This window comes from Pseudozyma flocculosa (genome assembly GCF_000417875.1).
Source record: "Pseudozyma flocculosa PF-1 unplaced genomic scaffold scaffold00025, whole genome shotgun sequence".
NCBI lineage: Eukaryota > Fungi > Basidiomycota > Ustilaginomycetes > Ustilaginales > Ustilaginaceae > Pseudozyma > Pseudozyma flocculosa.
This window is the reverse complement of record NW_006920893.1, coordinates 192,288-208,291: the sequence shown is the minus strand read 5'-3', so window position 1 is coordinate 208,291 and position 16,004 is coordinate 192,288. Positions and strand designations below refer to the sequence as shown.

Below are 16,004 nucleotides of genomic sequence, written 5' to 3'. Positions count from 1 at the left end.
CCCGGCAGTGAGGCAGGCCACGCCTGCCTGGCGAGATTTCCGCCGGCTGAAACAACAGGCAGACAGGCAGGCGTGCCGGCTGCTCGCTCTCCTCTCTTATTTTTTTTTCAGAAGCCACAGCCAGGCGGCCGGGCAGGCAAGACCGACCGATGGCCGGCCGGCCGGAGGGTGGGTGGGTCGGATGATCCGCCTTTGCCCCCCGCGCCAGGCGATCTCGGTGGCAGCGAGCGCCGCGTGAGAAATCAGGCGGCGGGGCAGGGAAAAAGGCTCAGCCACGCCCCCTCGGCCTCGTCAGTCGGTCCATTCACCGACCTTGCCCGCTTGCTCGCCATCCATCGTTGGCCCCCTTCCAACCCGCCTCTATCTCTCTCCCCCTCTCTCTTCTCTCCGCTCGCTCACCATTGACCCCACACTCGAGGCGGATCACTCCTGGACAGCACTTCTCCCTCGCCTCTTTGACACCCCCATCAGCCACTTCGATATCTTGCTCGTCGACCACCACCACAACCAACCACGGATCCTACAGTCGAGCACCCGCCCCTGCCACAGTTGCTTTTTCGACACCCGGACCACTCCATCGGCCGCCACAGCTCGCAACGCCCCCCGCCCCTCGCCAGCGCCCGCTCGAACCCCGAGCATCACGCTCCCGGGCTGATTGATACCCCGGCCGCTGTCCCGCCCTCGACCCTCGCACTTGCCCTCGCACTCGGATCGCGAACCTGTGCCCCACTTGACTTTGCTCGCGAGTGATGTGTCTTTCGACGCATTGACGCAGCGAAGCTAGCCCCTTCAACACCCACTGCACCCAGCCCTCTGCTCCTCTCCGCGCTCACCGCCACCGCACCGCGCCGTGGCAGCGCGAAGCGACCCAACCCTCCCCCTTCCTTCCTTCCAAGGCAAGGCCATCGCTTGGCCCTGGCCCCCACTCTCGCCGTCTCCCAGCTACCAACTTCCAGCCCGTCGCCGCCATGCCGTCATCTCTCCCGGACCCTGTCCTGGCTTTGTCGATGGACAACGTGCAGAAGCTCAACGATCTCGACCTAGATCAGCTCGCCAACCTCTGGAATGGTGAGCCTTCGCCGTTTCTCTGCTCGCCAGACATGGCACTAGCACGCCCTCTCTCGGCAGTCTGCGGGCTGCCACCATGGCCTGCAGTCCCCTCTGCCGCCGGCTCCCCCGCCTCGCTGCGTCCCTTGCCGCGCAGCCTTCCCTTACACCCCCTCCCCTCTCTTGCCCCATCCGCATTCCCCCCCTCCCGCGACCCGTCCAGTCTTCACCAAGTGCAAGGAGTCGCTCGAATCGGGCCGACGCCTCGAGAACCTCTCGTGGCGGCTCTGGTTCCGAGAGGCGCACCTCCTCCCCCCGGACGTCGCACTCTCTGACCTGACCGACTTCACCCCGCTCGACACGCCTCTGCTGAGCCGCGCCAACAGCGTGGCAGGCAGCTATCAGCATTCGAGGCTGTCGTCCCTGCTCGGCCAGGCCAGCGCCGCGCTCTCGGATCCCGAGCCCGAGTCGGACTCGTCTTCGGACAGCGACGCCGAGGCAGCCGCCGCCACGGCCGCATCGAGCAGCCGGCAAGCGAACCTCGCCCCTGCCCGACGGAAGAAGGCAGCCACAAATGACAGGGCCGCTGCTCAGACAAGCCCGCGGAAGGAGAGGACGCAGCCCGAGGCCGGGCCCAGCCGGCAACAGCGCAAAGCGAGAGCCAGCCGCAGCAGCGGTGGCAACAGCAGCGTCAAGCAGGCCAGCCGGAGGGATGTCGAGGTCTCCGGATCACTCTCGCAGCAGCAGCAGCAGCAGCAGCAACAGCAGTCGATGGCCGAGCAGGCCAGCGAACGCGACTCGCTCTGGGACCGGAAGCGCGCCGTCTCGTCGTCTTCGGCCTTTGGCAGCCGCGCCAGGGTCAAGCAGCGCAACCAGAGCGTCTCGCGCAGGCGGCCCCTCAGCTTCCAGATGGCCATCGAGAGCCTCTACCTCGATAGCACCAGCCGCGACAGCCTCAGCGCGCTCGTGCGCACGGCGCGTCCGGGCCTTTCGCGGATGTCGTCCGAGATGATTTCGAGCACCGGCGCCATCGACGCGCCCCAGCGGCCATCATCGGGCGATGCCTTTGAGGCCGCCGAGCGCTTCAGTGCGCCGGCCGAATACAGCTCCACGGCTGCGTCGTCGGCCCACTCGCCGGCTGCAATCCAGCGGACAGAGGCAGCAGCCTTCGGCCGCTCGGTTGAGCCCTGCCGCGCCCCCGAGACCGCCGGACCGATGTCGCCCTCCAAGATGAACATCGCCACTGCCCCGACCGTTGGTGCCATCTCGCGGACCGCCTCGCCCGGCCCGGTCGCCGCATCGTCCTCGGCCGCTCTTAGCCAGCACGATGAGGAGGCCGCCCGGCTGATGCCGCCTCCGGCGTCGATTCCTCCCAAGGCATCCAAGCCCACCAGCGAGGCGCAGGCCAGCGCCCACGCCGGCAGCCGGCAGCCGAGCTCTACCACGAAGCGCAAACCGGCACCGTCGGCCGAGGACCTGGAGCAAACCGCTGCGCAGGACGCGGCACCTTCGAGCGCTGCCGCCGCAGCAGCGCAGCCCGTCGAGGAGCAGAAGCAGCGCATCGGAGGTGCCAGTGCCGCCTTCTACCTTGCCAGCCCCGAGTCGAGCAGCAGCGTCGCGAGCAACCGCCGCCCCTCGGAGGCCAATGGCAGCGCCATCACAAGCTCGACCCCGGCCGAGCCCGCCCGCCAGGAGGGCACTGCCAAGCCGGCCGCCAAGGCTGCCGCTGCGGCATCGAAGCCCAAGGCCCGCGACGGCCACGCACCGCAGCTCCACGCCGGGCACCGCTCAAAGTCGTCGACCGGACTGCACCGCGACCACCGCCACCACAAGAGCACCGACAGGCTTCCCGTCAAGCGCAACAGCCAGGTCAGGCTCGGCAACGTCTTTTCCGGCCTGACGATGACCAAGGCGGCGCCCGCACCGGCTGCAGCGCCAGCCCAGAAGGGCAAGCTTGCCGCGACAGCCGCGCCGACCGCGGGCGCCCACAACGCCAACAAGAAGAAGCAGCCTGTCCAGTTTACCATGGGAGGCGATGATTCGGACTCGTTCGAGGACGAGGACGACGAGGACCTCATCGAAGAGGCCGCCGCGCCCGCCGAGGCCAAAGGACCGGCCCCGACCGAGGTGGTCGAGGCTGCGGATGCGGATGACGGCTTCGAGGACGAGGACGACGATGAGGAGTGGGCGAGCGATCCCGAGGCCGAAGAGGCCGAGCGGCAGGCGCAGGCGGCCGCGGCCGCGGAGCGTCGTCGGCGCGAGGAGGAGGAGCACCAGAGGTCCATGTTCCAGAAGATCCCGATTCGCTCCAAGAGTGCCGCCGACGTCCGTCTGGCCCTCCCGCAGGAGCAGACCAGCGCCGGGCCATCGCCGCCGCAGCAGCCGGTTCGGGGCCTGCTCAGCTCGCTCTTCCACCCGGACGAGCAGCACTCGCCTCCGGGCCAGCTCGCCGGCCGCCCTCACGCAAGCGCGGCCGACCTGCGCGCCAAGCCGAGCTTGTCTAGCGGCCTCGCCCTCAGCCAAAAAGCTGCCGCGTCAAAGAGGCGGCCCCGCAGCCGAGAGAATGCGTCGTCGGGCGCAACGGGCAGCACCAGCACCAGCGGCAGCGGCATCCAGGCAGGGCCCTTCTCTGGCGGCCTGCGCACCAGCAAGAGCGCCGTGGCGCTTCCTCTGCTCGACACCTCGGTGACGCGGTCCTCGACTGGCGGAGGCAAGGCTCGACAGCAGCAGCAGCAGCAGCAGCAGGAATCCCAGCACTCGCAGCAGACCAACGCATTGGGCCGGCGCGCCTCTGACCCTCAGGGTTCCATCGACGATGGCGCGAGCAACAGCAGCCACGGATCGACGGGCGGCAAGCCCAGCAGCGTGGCCATGGCCAAGCTCAATGCGCTGGCCCACATGCGTTCGCACGCCGACCGCGACCGCAGCGGCCAGGCCGGAGTGGATGCAGCCACGCGCGAGGCCGAGTCGCGGGCGATGCGACTCGAGGTCAGCCCATCGAACGACGACATTGAGGAGTCGGGCGCGGGTCTGCCCAACCACCTGCAGGCCCAGCAGCAGCAGCAGCAGCCGTACCACCACGGCATGGGCGCGCGGTCCAAGAGCGAGAACGCCTCTGCGGGTCCGATGGCGGCGCCCGCGCTGTCGCGGCACCGTTCCAGCCTGGACCTGCCCGAGACGGCGGCTCCGCAGACGCCGCGGACGACGCGGCGCAACATGCTGCGCGACGAGCTGTCCGAGAGCCTGCGGCAGAACCTGCTGTGGGAGCGGCAGTCGCGGACGCGCATGCTGGGCATCGGCACCAAGAAGGAGACGGTGCTGGGCGGCAACCAGCTGCGGCCGCTCACCTCGGCGCACCCCGCCGGCTCCGGCTCTGGCTCGGCGCAGCAGCAGCAGCAGCAGCAGCCGAATGCCAAGCCGAAGCGGTACAGCGAGGAGTGGGGATCGTTCCACCACAAGGGATGGTAGACGAGTCCCTCGCCCGCCTCGATGCCGCCGCCGTGCTTTGCCTACTCCTCGCCTCGACATCCGCCCGTCCACCTATACCCTGCTCCTGCTCGATCGCACATACCGGACCCGGCCCCTGCTTCTTGCGTCAGTCATCCACCAATCCTCGCCAACCCCCATCGCCACGGCCCTCTCTCAACACGACACGACCCTCGATGATTACACGCACGCACCTACGCACACACGCACGCACACACACGCACACACACACGCACCCTCTTTTTCTTTCACGGGCTCCTCGATTCCTCGACTCCTCTTCCGCCGGCGTTTCGCTGTACACTATACCTATTCTAAGAGACGCTTCCGCTTCCGATCCGCTCCCAGCTGCAGGCCGGCCCGCCATTCTGGGCCCCCGCACGTCTAATATCGAAATCGACTTCCGCTTCGCGGGGGGCTCGTTCGACGAACGATACTGCCCTGTTACACCATCATCGTATGGCTGGCGCTCGATCGTCTGCCCGTCTGCCTGTCTGCCTGATCGAATGTTGTGGACTGGGCGGTGAGGTGGGTGCGAGAGTGGGCTCCCGTGAAAGGCGAAACGAGATGGAACGTCGACGATGCCGGGGACCGCTTTTGGCCCCTAATCCCGAGTGCCGAGATGGGAAAAGAAGGAGTAGTGAGCGAAAAGACGACGAGACCTCCACTTTTCCTGCGTTCCGCGGGTGGCCAGAGGCCTGGCCTGGCCCTGGGCTGTTCCCGGTCGCGTTCCTGCCTGGAGCGGTGAGCCTTGGCTTGGTGTTGGACTCGAGGCGGAGAGGGAGAAGAGGCCAGCCTTAGCTTGCCCTCGGTTGCAAAAAAATCATCTCCTCGCCCGGCGCGGGAAGGTGCGGCGGTGTTGGTCTCCCTCCCCTCCCTCCGCTCCCTCCCCTTTCGCTGAGCGCGGAACGAGGGGAGCGAGGCAAGACCTACCAAAGACGGTCCCGTGCTTGCCTGGTCCTTCTTGACAACTCGCCCCACCGCTCCACCGCTCCAAGCACACCGTACCCTGACTCGACCAAACAGTACCTCGGATTACGTATGTCAATACCTGCGTGACAATGGGTCGGTCCACCGCTGCGATGCCGACAAAGGAGCCGCGGCGTCCGAGCTCGCTCGAGCTGCCACACCCGTCTGCCATGTTTTTCTCTCCTTCTTCCCTGCCGCCACCCACCCAAGACCACCGGCAAGCACGCAGACATGGCAGGCAGGGGCAAAGGGCGAGGGATGGCTCGCGATTGGAGCATGCCACCGTATGCGGTGCATCCTGCAGCCAGACCTCACGTACATGCGCCCGCGCCGCGCCGCGCCAGGCCGCTCCGCGTCGACCTGACTAGGCAGGCTGCCCACCATACCGTGCACCGGTCTGCGCAAGCAGGCATGCGCTGGGCGGCATTCAAGCTCTTCGTGCATCGTCTCGGACCAAGCAGGAACAAGGGGAATCGAGCTAGAGAAAGGCGATTCGGGCCCCGGTGCTCTGGTGGGCTCCCCTCCTTGGTGCCGGAGGGCCGCCATCGTTTTGCTCCATCCTTGGTCGGTCGAGGTGGCGGTGGTTGACCCCCTTCCGTTCCGGGCTGATCTGCCAGAACAGGTAGGGCGTCGACGTGGTCGAGGCGCAAGCTAAGAGCGAGTCCTCTGTCTGCTGTGTCAGTCGCCGCAGCCGCTCGTCGAAGCTGCACCGCCAGAGTATGTACGAGGTACCTGCTGTCGACCAGCTTGGCACTTTTTGCGCAGCAAGCAAGCTGCCTTTGCAGCAGCATGCCTCTTGCACGTCGTACGTAGGCTCGAGCCCGGCCTGCCGCATAGGCAAGCGCGACAGCATCGGCCACCTCGCCGGCTCCGCCACCTCTGTAGCAGCCCAAGCAGCGTTGGCAACGCCATCGGTGCCGGTGCCGGTGGCCCGCACGCAGAGGCCGCCCCCGTCAGCCTCGCGCGGAAGCCGGGCGAGCCTGGCCCGATTGCAGCAGCTTGGACTTCGTTGCAGAAAGCGAGAGGCTCTCTTAAAGGCGGCCTTTGCGACGGAGCTCGACGGCAGCTGCGGCGGGCGTCGCCGCGAGAGAGAGGAAGAAGAAGGCAGAGGCAAAGCAAGACCGCCACCCGTACGGCCAGGGAGCGTCCGCCCCGGTTTCGCGCTGGGCCTGTCTGGCCAGGCCGTCCGGAAAGCGATCCGGTGGCGACAACACTCTAGCTTCCCGCCCCCTCCGCCCCGCAAGAGGCGTCGGCGCCGTAGCGTGCAAGATGAATGCTGCGCAGGCATCGTCGACCTGCACTCGTCCTCCAGTCTACCTGCTCTTGGGCCTCTGTGGGCCTGGGCCCGGGCGGGGTAGCTCGCCGGCGCGATACAGGCGAACGAAGAAGGGACGGAAAAAGACGTCGAAAAATGGAGAGAAAAATGCCGAGTCGAGGCGAGGCGGGAGAGGGAGAAAAAATTGAGAAGTGGACCAGGCGAGCGGGCGGGCGGGCGAGCGAGCGTGGAACGGGCCAGCCAGCGGCGGCCAGAGAGAGGCCAGGCCTTTCCATGACGAGCGAGGGCTTGGCCTGGCCTGGCTGGCCGGGCCTGCCGCGGCGAAGACCAGGCAGGCAGGGCCCAGAGCGAGGGCGAGAGGCGGCGAGGCAGCTACCGGTACGGCAGCAGCAGCAGCAGCAGCACAGCGTTGGTCCCTCGCCCGCCGCTTTTTAAGAAGGGGTGGTGGCTTCACAGGCTCCAGGTCTTGTCCTGCTTCACCCCTGCCGTGCCCTGGTCTTCTCTCCAAGACCGACCGCCATCACCCTGCCCTGACCCTTGCGCTCGTGGATCCCTCGCCTCCTCCTCCTCCTCCTCCACCACCACCACCATCGACCCTTGCGGCTCGCCCTCTGACCCGGCCTGCTGCGATCTCGACGTCCTCGTGGTCGAGCTGCACCTGTCCCGCTCCGCAATCGGGATCAGAAGCAGAAGGGAACCGGGAGCGAGGGCATCCATCGCCGCTTGCGACGACCAGTGGGCCAGGTTCCGCCCGACGCAAGGCAGGGCAGCCGGTGTCGATCGACCCCTTTGCAGCTACGCCAAGCCCGCCTCTTACGACCTTTTCGGCTCCTCTCCGCCCGGCCTCTCCGTCAGCCGTCCCAGCCGTGCCGTTGCTTGCCTCCGAAGTTGCCCCTAGGCCACGTTGCGTGTCGGCGACGACATCCGCAAACGAGCAGGTACGTACCTCGAATGCGCTGCCTTGCCTCGACGCCTGCGTCCAGCGTGGTGCTCGATAGTACTTAGTGGCCCGGCGGCAATTTGACGCCCTCGCCGTCTCTTTGGACATCTGTATTTGTCTCCACCACCACCTCCCCGCGCGGTGCTCCAGCGCATTTGCGGCTTCGCAGAGTAGCGGAACCGTTCCGACCGGCAACGGCTTCCCTGAGCTTGTCTGCGGTAGCACAAACCAGCACCGCACCGCACCGCACCGCAGCGCACCACAGCACATTCTGCCCACCCACTCTTCCGGCAGCCCGATCCGTCTACGACGACTGGGAGATCTTCCTCTGCGCTGGACACGGAGAGATCGACCGGCAATACGACAAGCAGCAGTGCGACGCTGCCCGAGCTGGCCTGTGCCACCCGACAGCAGCGTCACCAGCGTCACCAGCAGCACCAGCAGCAGCGCAAGAAGGTCCCGCTGCCACGGCTCGGTCCTTCCGCTCGGCGTGCGATCCGTCTTTCTTTGCTTGGCGCTCGGGCAACTTCCGGCTCGTCGTCTATCGGCTGCGCCGATCCCAGCTTTGCACCCCAACATCACCCACCACCGCCACTCGCCTCCTCTTTCCCCGTCGCCACTCTCTCCTCTCTCTCTCTCTCTCTCTCTCTGACCCTGTCCGCGGCATCACTCTCTCTACCCGGCCCCTCCGGTGCTGGATTCTCGGACGGGTGCTCGCCTAGGCCGGCCGTCGTTCGCTGCCAGGCCACGCGTTCACCCCCGGCCATTCGGCTGCCGCCGCCAACGCCAACACTCCAGTCCTTACGCTTCTGCTCCACCCTTCTCAGCCGCGCTCCCACCTTCATTGCACCCACACACACTCGCCTCCAGGACGACATACGGCACGCTCGTAGACCCGCTCGGCGCTCTCGACGTGCGGCCAACGGCCTCGCGGACCTTTTGACGCTTGCTTCAGTCGTCGGTCGGCTCTCTATCCTGCCTCATCTTCTCACCAGAGGCCGCTCACACGCCTTGGGCAGCGGACGCTCCGCGTCGGCCAGGCTTGATCAAAGGCGCTGCTCCTATTTGTACAGGCGGTCTTCCTACGCCTTCGAGCGCGCGCTCGGCGGGATCGAGCTCGTCAAGGTCGATAGCCTGCTTCGCCCAGGCCAACGTGGTCTGTCCAGGGGCCGTCGGACGCCCACGACCTTGCCCTCGCCTGAGCTGCTCAGCGTCCCCTCTGAGAAGTCGACAAGCCGCCGCCCACACCGCGGGCACCAGCAGCCCCGTGCACTGCCTAGCTGCTGACGGTCGTAGGCCGCTCAGTGTCGAGCGAGTCTACTCAGTGTAGCCCACCTCAGGGCGAAGCGACCCCACGCTCCCAACGTCAGCGAAACGATACATGGCCGCGCCAGAGGACCGCTCTATGCTCCTTTGACTGCTCCACCGACAGGCTCGCCTCTCTGAATCGACGGGCGAAACCTTCTGCCGAGGCAACGTCCCCGTCGGGTGTCCCTCCGATCGGCTCTCAGGGCTCGCGCAGAGACTGAGCTGGCCTCGCTGCTGGTGCCCCCGCCGAAACCATGGGCCAAGATCAGGTTGGCGACAGCAACGCGATGCCCAGGGTGCTCCCGGCCGAAGCCCCAGGCAACCAAGTCCAGCCTTCCTCGGAGCTGTCGATCGGGGTCCAGAGTCACTCGGCGGGAGAAGCAGGAGCTCGCGGCACCACGTCATGGCACGGCATGGACAGCGTCGAGTTCATGCAGAGCGGCGGCTACTCGACCGGCCACCAGTTCCCGACCGACCACGCCGCCTTCCTACCCTACACCGTCTCCGAGGAGCACAGCCAGGCCGGAGGGGCGTCACAGACCCTCGGTGCCGACGGCAACGACATGGCCGCCAACTCGGAGCTGTTCGGCAGCACTTCGGCCGCCTCTGGCTTCTCGGCCTCGCACGAATCGCAGCTCAACGGCGCGCTGGGTCACAAGGGTCGATTCGCTGCCACCTCGCTGCCGACACCGCCGGACAGCCACCGCCGGCCGCATGCGAGACAGGTGGCCACAACCGACATGGATGTCGACATTGCGGCCGACAACGTCAGCGGCCACGGTGGCAGCGGCGGCGATGTGCCCGCTTCTGGCGAGGGCGATGGCAATGGCAATGGCAATGGCGACAGCGGTGCTGCCGCCATTGCGCATGGCGCCGGCGGTGAGACGCGGCGGCGACCCCTGCAAGGCCTGTCCACCAACCCCAAAGGGCCCGCCGACGGCGAGATGGCCGACGACAACGAGGTCGAGAGCCCCTCGCCACTGGGTTTCATCCAGAAGCGCATGTTTATGGTGAGTCGGGTAGACATCGGATATCGTGGCCGGGGGCAGATGACCTTGTGTCGTCGCGGAGGATGGCCCCACCGTCTTCGCAGCGTCGTGCTCGATCGCTGATGGCCTTTCTCGCGCCCCTTGTTGTTCGGTCACCCACAGCAACAGGGCTCGCCGACGCCTGGGCAGCGAAGCTTGCACCTGGGCAGGGTCGGAGAGTCTACGAATCGCGCAGGCGGCGGCGGCGGCTCGCGGCCGTTCCTTTCCCATCGCCCGAGCCAGAGCCTCGGTCAGGCAGGCTCGATGATGTCGGGCGGCAACCCAGGGGATGGCTCTGCGATGCGTTCAGAGAACCTGCACATCAGCGCGCCGGTCTCGCCCGTCGAGGCTGGGTCGCAAGGCACCTTCCCGGCTATGATGCCGTTTGGCCCGAACCAGCAGCACGACACGCGGCATGCTCACCAGGCGATGCTCGGCCATGGACATCCAATCTCGCCCGGCGTCCTGCAGCAGTCGCAGGGGCAGCATCAGGACCAGATGCATGGCCATCGTCACATGGCATCCCAGCAGGAGCAGTCTCGGCAGACTTCGGGCCACTCGATCCGCTCCATCTCGCCGTCCAACAGCATAGCCTCGACCGCGATGACGTCGTTGACGTCCATGTCGGGCCAGCACGGGCAGTGTTCCATCTCGCCGCTCGGCAGCGCCCGATTCTACCCGGACGCCTCCTTTGGCTCGCAGGACACGTCGACCGACAGCATCTCCAACGCCCCTTCGACGTGCGTCAGCCGGGCCTCGTCGACGTCCGACGAGCTGCTGTCGCACGACTTTAGCAACGGCTTCGTCCCTCCGTCGCTGCGCATGTCGAAGCGCAAGCGCAAGCTGCTCAACATCGACCGCAAGCTGATCTGCGACTTCCAGCTGGCCAACCCCGACGCCAAGCAGGACGCCATCGCAGCCAAGTTTGGCATCGAGAGGAGCACCGTCAGCAAGATCCTCAAGCAGAAGCACAAGTGGCTCGCCATTGACCCGAGCAGCGAGGCCGCCAGGATCGCCAAGCACCGCACCGCCAAGTTCCCCGAGGTCGAGGATCGGCTGAGCGAATGGGTGATGCGGACCACGGCCGAGGGCAAGCCCGTCCATGACGCCATGATCCGCTCCGAGGCGCTCCGGATCGCCAAGGAGATCGGCCTCACCCTCGACAAGTTCAAGGCCTCGGGTGGCTGGATCGAAAAGTTTCGCGAGCGCAACCAGCTGCCCAAGGCCAACACCACGAGGGACATCGACGCATCCACCAGCGCCTCGCCGTCGGGGTCTAGGCTCCCCACTCCGGACGGCGACGCCGACATCGATGCTGAAGCTGATGCTGATGCCGATGCCGATGCCGACGGCGATATCGTGTGCGACGACGGCCCGTCCAGGGTGAAGGGCGAGCACGTCGGTGCGGGCCGTGCCTCGAGGTCGGCCTCCGCAGCAGCGGCTTCCACGGCTGCTGCCGCCACCGCCGCTGCGGTCCCAAGCCATGAAGGCTCAGCTCGTGCTCTGACGCCTTCGGCCTCGGAACGGGCGGCAGCGACGCAGCATGACGGCCATCACAGCGTCTCGGGCCAGACGACGCCCACGTCGAGCCAGAAGCGCCGCTTCGAGGCGATGGCCTCTGCTTCGTTTGCGGGCTCGGACCACGTCTCGCCGCTCAACTCCAACCTCGCCCGGATGCAGTTTGGCCAACAGACGAACGCGGGCCAACATGAAGGCTTGTCGCCCGAGTTTGTCCAGCACATGGCCGCTCAGCAGCAGCAGCACCACCACCACCAGCACCATCAGCCGCAGGGTGGTCATCCGTCGCTTCATTTCCAGCAGTCGAACGGCAGTCTACCGCCCCACGCCGCCGGATTCTTCCCCAGCCGCGCCTTTGTCGACGGCGCGGGCGCGCTGCATAGCTCTCAGGACAACCCGTTCCTGCTACAGATGCAGGGCGTCGGTGCCGGACCCGCTGGTGCAGGCGGGGATGGCGATGACAGGGCCGGGGTCGCTGCCAAACGGCGCCGGGCGGGTCCGCAAGCAGCGCGGGTCGAGTCGCACCCAGTGCTGGGCCCGCCCTTCGGCGGCGACCGGCCGGACCCGAGGGCGGTCATGAACGCTTTCCAGTTCCCCGCCACGCCCGACAACAAGCTGCGGCTGCGTGAGAGCTCGATGCACAGCCGCCCCGTGTTTGAGACGCCCGGCGGCTCGCCCTCTCCCTTGCCTCAACGCCCGCACGAAGGAGCGCCGATCTCGCCAGCCTCCACGGATGGGCAGACGACCGCAGCCGCCGGCAAAGCCGGCAGCTCCACCGGTGGCGCGCGAAAGGCAGGCCAGGCGTCGAAGCCACGGCAGAGGAAAGCGTCGACCTCGCCGGTCAAGCGGTCCAGTCGAAGAGGCCACGTCCCCGGGGCATCGTCGCCCCTGACCAGGTCGCCGCACGGCATCACGGCTTCGATCGAGGACGAGGCTGACTGCGGCCCGGGGATATCAGCGGGCGAGTCTCCAGCGGGGCAAGCCCAGGCTGCACCGTCGAGATCGTCGCCGCTGCCCGCAGGCCAGGCTGCCGGCCAGGAGCAGTCGATTGTGACGGCCGAGCAGGCGCAACAGTCGTTGGACCTGGTGCTGCGTTTCCTCGGCGAGCAGTCGAGCAACTTTGTGCCCTCGAGCCACTTTGTCGTCTTTGGCCACCTGCAGGCCAACATCGAGCAGTTGATCCGGGATCGCAACGGAGCCGGCGGCGCGACGTCGTCTGGCGCCCAGTCGACGGCGCCATCCTCGAGGCCCATCTCGCCGACCGCCGCGGCCGTCCACAGCGAGCAATAGCACCGGCTGCAAGGCGGATCCCTGCGCCCCTTTCTTCCATGGGTTCCGCCCGTCCCCCCCAGAAAGCGCCGTCGTGGCGATCTCTCCGCATCACAGCATCAAGCATCTCCTTCTCGCCCAGCACTGCCGCCTTGACTCGACTCGACCCGGCCCGACAGACAGCCAGCCCAGCGGCCAGCCGACATCTGTCGACGCTCGCCTGGCGTTTAGCCGTGCCGCTGTCGCCTTGGCCCCCCTCGTCATGTCTCCAGCATCCTCTCTCGTCGGGTCTTCTCTCCATCGCACATACGCTCGCCACTCCTCTGGCTTTCTCGCGCACAGACGCACGGCACACCATTCCACTCATCGCTGCCACCGCCGTCGGTCGTCGCCGTCAAGGCCATTTCGCTTTGCCATTGCATTCAGTCTAGCCCAAGAGTTGCTACTCGCTGCCCGCCACCATTTGCTTCGCCCGCCCCCCGTCATGCACTCTCCGCAGCTCCAAAAGAAAACCAGGGTGCCCTCGTTTGACCGCCCTGCCTCGTTCCGCTCCGCTCCATCCATACACACTTCTGCCCTCATCATGACACGATCCCGCTCCCACCACACTCAATCGACGAGTCGAACATCCAAGCTGCGGCCAAACGAACGATGAGACTGACGGAGGTGCTCTATGCCCCGCCCTGTCCTGCCCTGCTTGCTGGGGGACGCACCGACGATGATCGGGAGTCGGACGAGGCGAGGTGCGAGGCACGTCCAAAGCCGGCGGGATTCGCGGGGGGGAAACGCGGCCAAGGTGCAGGCTACCTAGGGTGGAGGTTGGCCTCGAAAGGAAAAACGTGGGTGCGTGCCCGTGCGCCCGTGCGCATCTTCTGTTGCGGCTGAAAGCAAGCCAAGATGGCCGAGCCATGGCGTACGTGACCGTGCATGGCCCGTGCAGCTCTCTGCCGCCTGGCCGAGATCCCAACTACAAGCTTGGATCTCGCCTCGAGCGGCGTTTGGGTGCGGGCCAGACCAGGCCAGGCGGCTTTTGCGGATCGTCGCACTCCCGCACCGCCCAGGCGCGGCACCCACACAGCAGCCGCCCGCTGATGCCGCCGCCGCCGCCGCCCTACGTGGCGCGCTGTTGATCAGACCGTTGATCCTGGACTGGACCGTGAGAGACGAGGACGCGACGCCGCCCCCAGAAGCCAGGCCAGGCCAGGCCAGGTCAGGCTGCTTACCTCCGTCCTTCTCCATCTCCTTCCTTCCTTCCCGCATCCATCTATCCATCCATCAGCCCGAACCATTGCCTGTACCCACCACCCGCCCTCCCAAAGCCATCCCGTCTCCGCCCCGCAGACCGCACCCGAACACAACCATGTCGTTCCTCTCGCCCGCCGCCTTTTTCGCCTCGTTCCAGAGCAACGCCCACAACCTCTCGTTCTACACCATCCCCGCCGCCTGGGCCCTCGCCATCGCCCCGCACTTTTACGCCGTCTCGCTGTCCAAGGGCAAGTTCACCAACTCGTCGCCCCGCCAGTACCTCGCCGACATCATCAAGAAGGAAAACAAGACGGCCGACGACAAGAAGTACGTCCGCGCCGAGGCTGCCAACGCCAACGGGTGAGTACCGTCGAGCCCCGCTTCGTCGTGGACCAGCACGCTCAAGGGACAGGACAGAGATGTGATTGATGGTCGCGCGGTCGAGATGCTGACCCTTATCCCCCCGTGCCCTTTCCATCCGCGCCCCCCTCCCTCCCTTTCGCCTCGTCCGCTTGCAGATTTGAAAAGTGAGTGACGTCCGCAGCATCTTCTCGTGGAAGTCCTTCGCCACTCGAACCCCCGCAGACTGACCTCTTCCTCTGCCTGCCCGGCCCTCCCGTCATCTCGCCCTCTCGCACCTCGACAGCCTCGCCTTCTTCGCCTCGGCCGTCATCGCCGGAAACATTGCCGGCGTGCCCGCCCACGAGCTCAACGCCCTCTCGTTTGGCTACCTCTTCAGCCGTGCCATCTTCAACTAGTGAGTGGTCCCCCTCCCTCCATCCCCATCCCTACCCGACGCACCTCATGGCACCGTCCACAATTTCGGTCGTCCAATCAACTGACCGTGTCGAGCCGCATCTTCCTGCCTCCCCAACCCCGTGCAGCCTCTACATCACCGTCGAGGACGAGACCAAGGCCACGCTCCGCTCCGCCTCGTTCCTCGCTGGCATCGGCATGATCTTTACCCTCTTCATCCGTGCGGGCAACAAGGCCTTCTAAGCCCGTCGACCCGCGCGTCGACTCGCGCATCTGACCCGACCTGCGCGAGCAATCGCCTCTGGCCGTCCCTGTCTCGGCACGCCATCATGCAATCACAAAGAAAGAACACCCAACGCGTCGTTTGTCCCGCTGCCCACAGACGAGGCCTGACGAAGCGGTCCCCTTGATTTACGTTAAACCGATCGCCGATCGCTGCGCTAGTCCTTGACAGCCATCCTACTCCGCTGCCGCACTGCCGGGCCGTAACGCTGGAAGAGAAAGGGAATGGGTACGGCGGCGAGCGAGACGAAGGCCAGGATGCTCGCCGCCCAGCCAGCACCGAGTCCTTGAAACATGGTGCGTCCAAAGAGGGGAACTGGAGCATCCGGAGCGGAGCAGGGAAGAGGAAACAAAGTCGTCGAACGCCCGCACCCCGTCTGGTTCAGCCATCGGTCCGTTCGTCTGCCTTGATCGAACCCTCGCATACGGGGCGCCGCGCCACGCCGCGCGGCGCGGGACTGGGCCACGTACGCACCAAAGACGGCTAAGATGCAGCGCGAAAAGGCCATGGCGCCCAGCGCCGAGGCGGCATAGGCCGTGTAGCACTCGGCCACGTAGACGCTGAGCGAGTTGAAGGAAAAGATGAGGCCTGCCCCGATGGGGATCGTTGCGAGCATGGGCGAGATCCAGTGGATCGAACGTCGGGCGGTCCAGCCGAACCAGAAGCTGCACGGCGGCGAGGGGAGGAACTAGCCGGTTGGGGTGAGTCAACTTCGCTCCTTCGCAAGGACTGGCAAAGACAGGCCGGTCAAGGCATCCGACGGCGGCGGCGGCGGCAGGGGCGAGGGGCGGGGGGGGGGGGGGGGGGGGACTCGACAAGTCCGACGACAAACGATGGGAGCGCTCAGCACGCCCTGCTTGAGCCGGGCCTCGGGCGGCGCCC

The 16,004-nt window shown here is 66.7% G+C and overlaps 4 protein-coding genes across 4 annotated transcripts in view; 3 read left to right on the top strand and 1 right to left on the bottom strand.

Moving 5' to 3' along the window:
• Nucleotides 1-968: 968 nt before the first annotated feature.
• PFL1_06313 (uncharacterized protein) lies at nt 969-4,515 on the top strand (the record flags this gene model as incomplete). Its single annotated transcript, XM_007883854.1, has 2 exons — nt 969-1,068; nt 1,271-4,515. 2 exons carry the CDS (start codon nt 969-971, stop codon nt 4,513-4,515), a joined length of 3,345 nt encoding a protein of 1,114 aa, XP_007882045.1.
• Nucleotides 4,516-9,277: 4,762 nt separating this feature from the next.
• PFL1_06312 (uncharacterized protein) lies at nt 9,278-12,859 on the top strand (the record flags this gene model as incomplete). Its single annotated transcript, XM_007883853.1, has 2 exons — nt 9,278-10,033; nt 10,175-12,859. 2 exons carry the CDS (start codon nt 9,278-9,280, stop codon nt 12,857-12,859), a joined length of 3,441 nt encoding a protein of 1,146 aa, XP_007882044.1.
• A 1,339-nt stretch (nt 12,860-14,198) lies between these two features.
• PFL1_06311 (uncharacterized protein) lies at nt 14,199-15,082 on the top strand (the record flags this gene model as incomplete). The annotated part of the gene is made up of 4 exons (XM_007883852.1): nt 14,199-14,443; nt 14,602-14,610; nt 14,730-14,840; nt 14,968-15,082. The coding sequence occupies 4 exons, from the start codon at nt 14,199-14,201 to the stop codon at nt 15,080-15,082; spliced, it is 480 nt and encodes a 159-aa protein (XP_007882043.1).
• Nucleotides 15,083-15,279: 197 nt separating this feature from the next.
• Nucleotides 15,280-16,004, bottom strand: part of PFL1_06310 (uncharacterized protein) — a gene marked incomplete at both ends in the record, with an annotated part of 2,648 nt that continues 1,923 nt past the window's right edge. Inside the window, 2 exons of the mRNA XM_007883851.1 lie at nt 15,280-15,437; nt 15,597-15,810. Coding sequence (XP_007882042.1) covers nt 15,280-15,437; nt 15,597-15,810 — 372 coding nt within the window. The remainder of the gene's footprint in view (nt 15,438-15,596; nt 15,811-16,004) is intronic.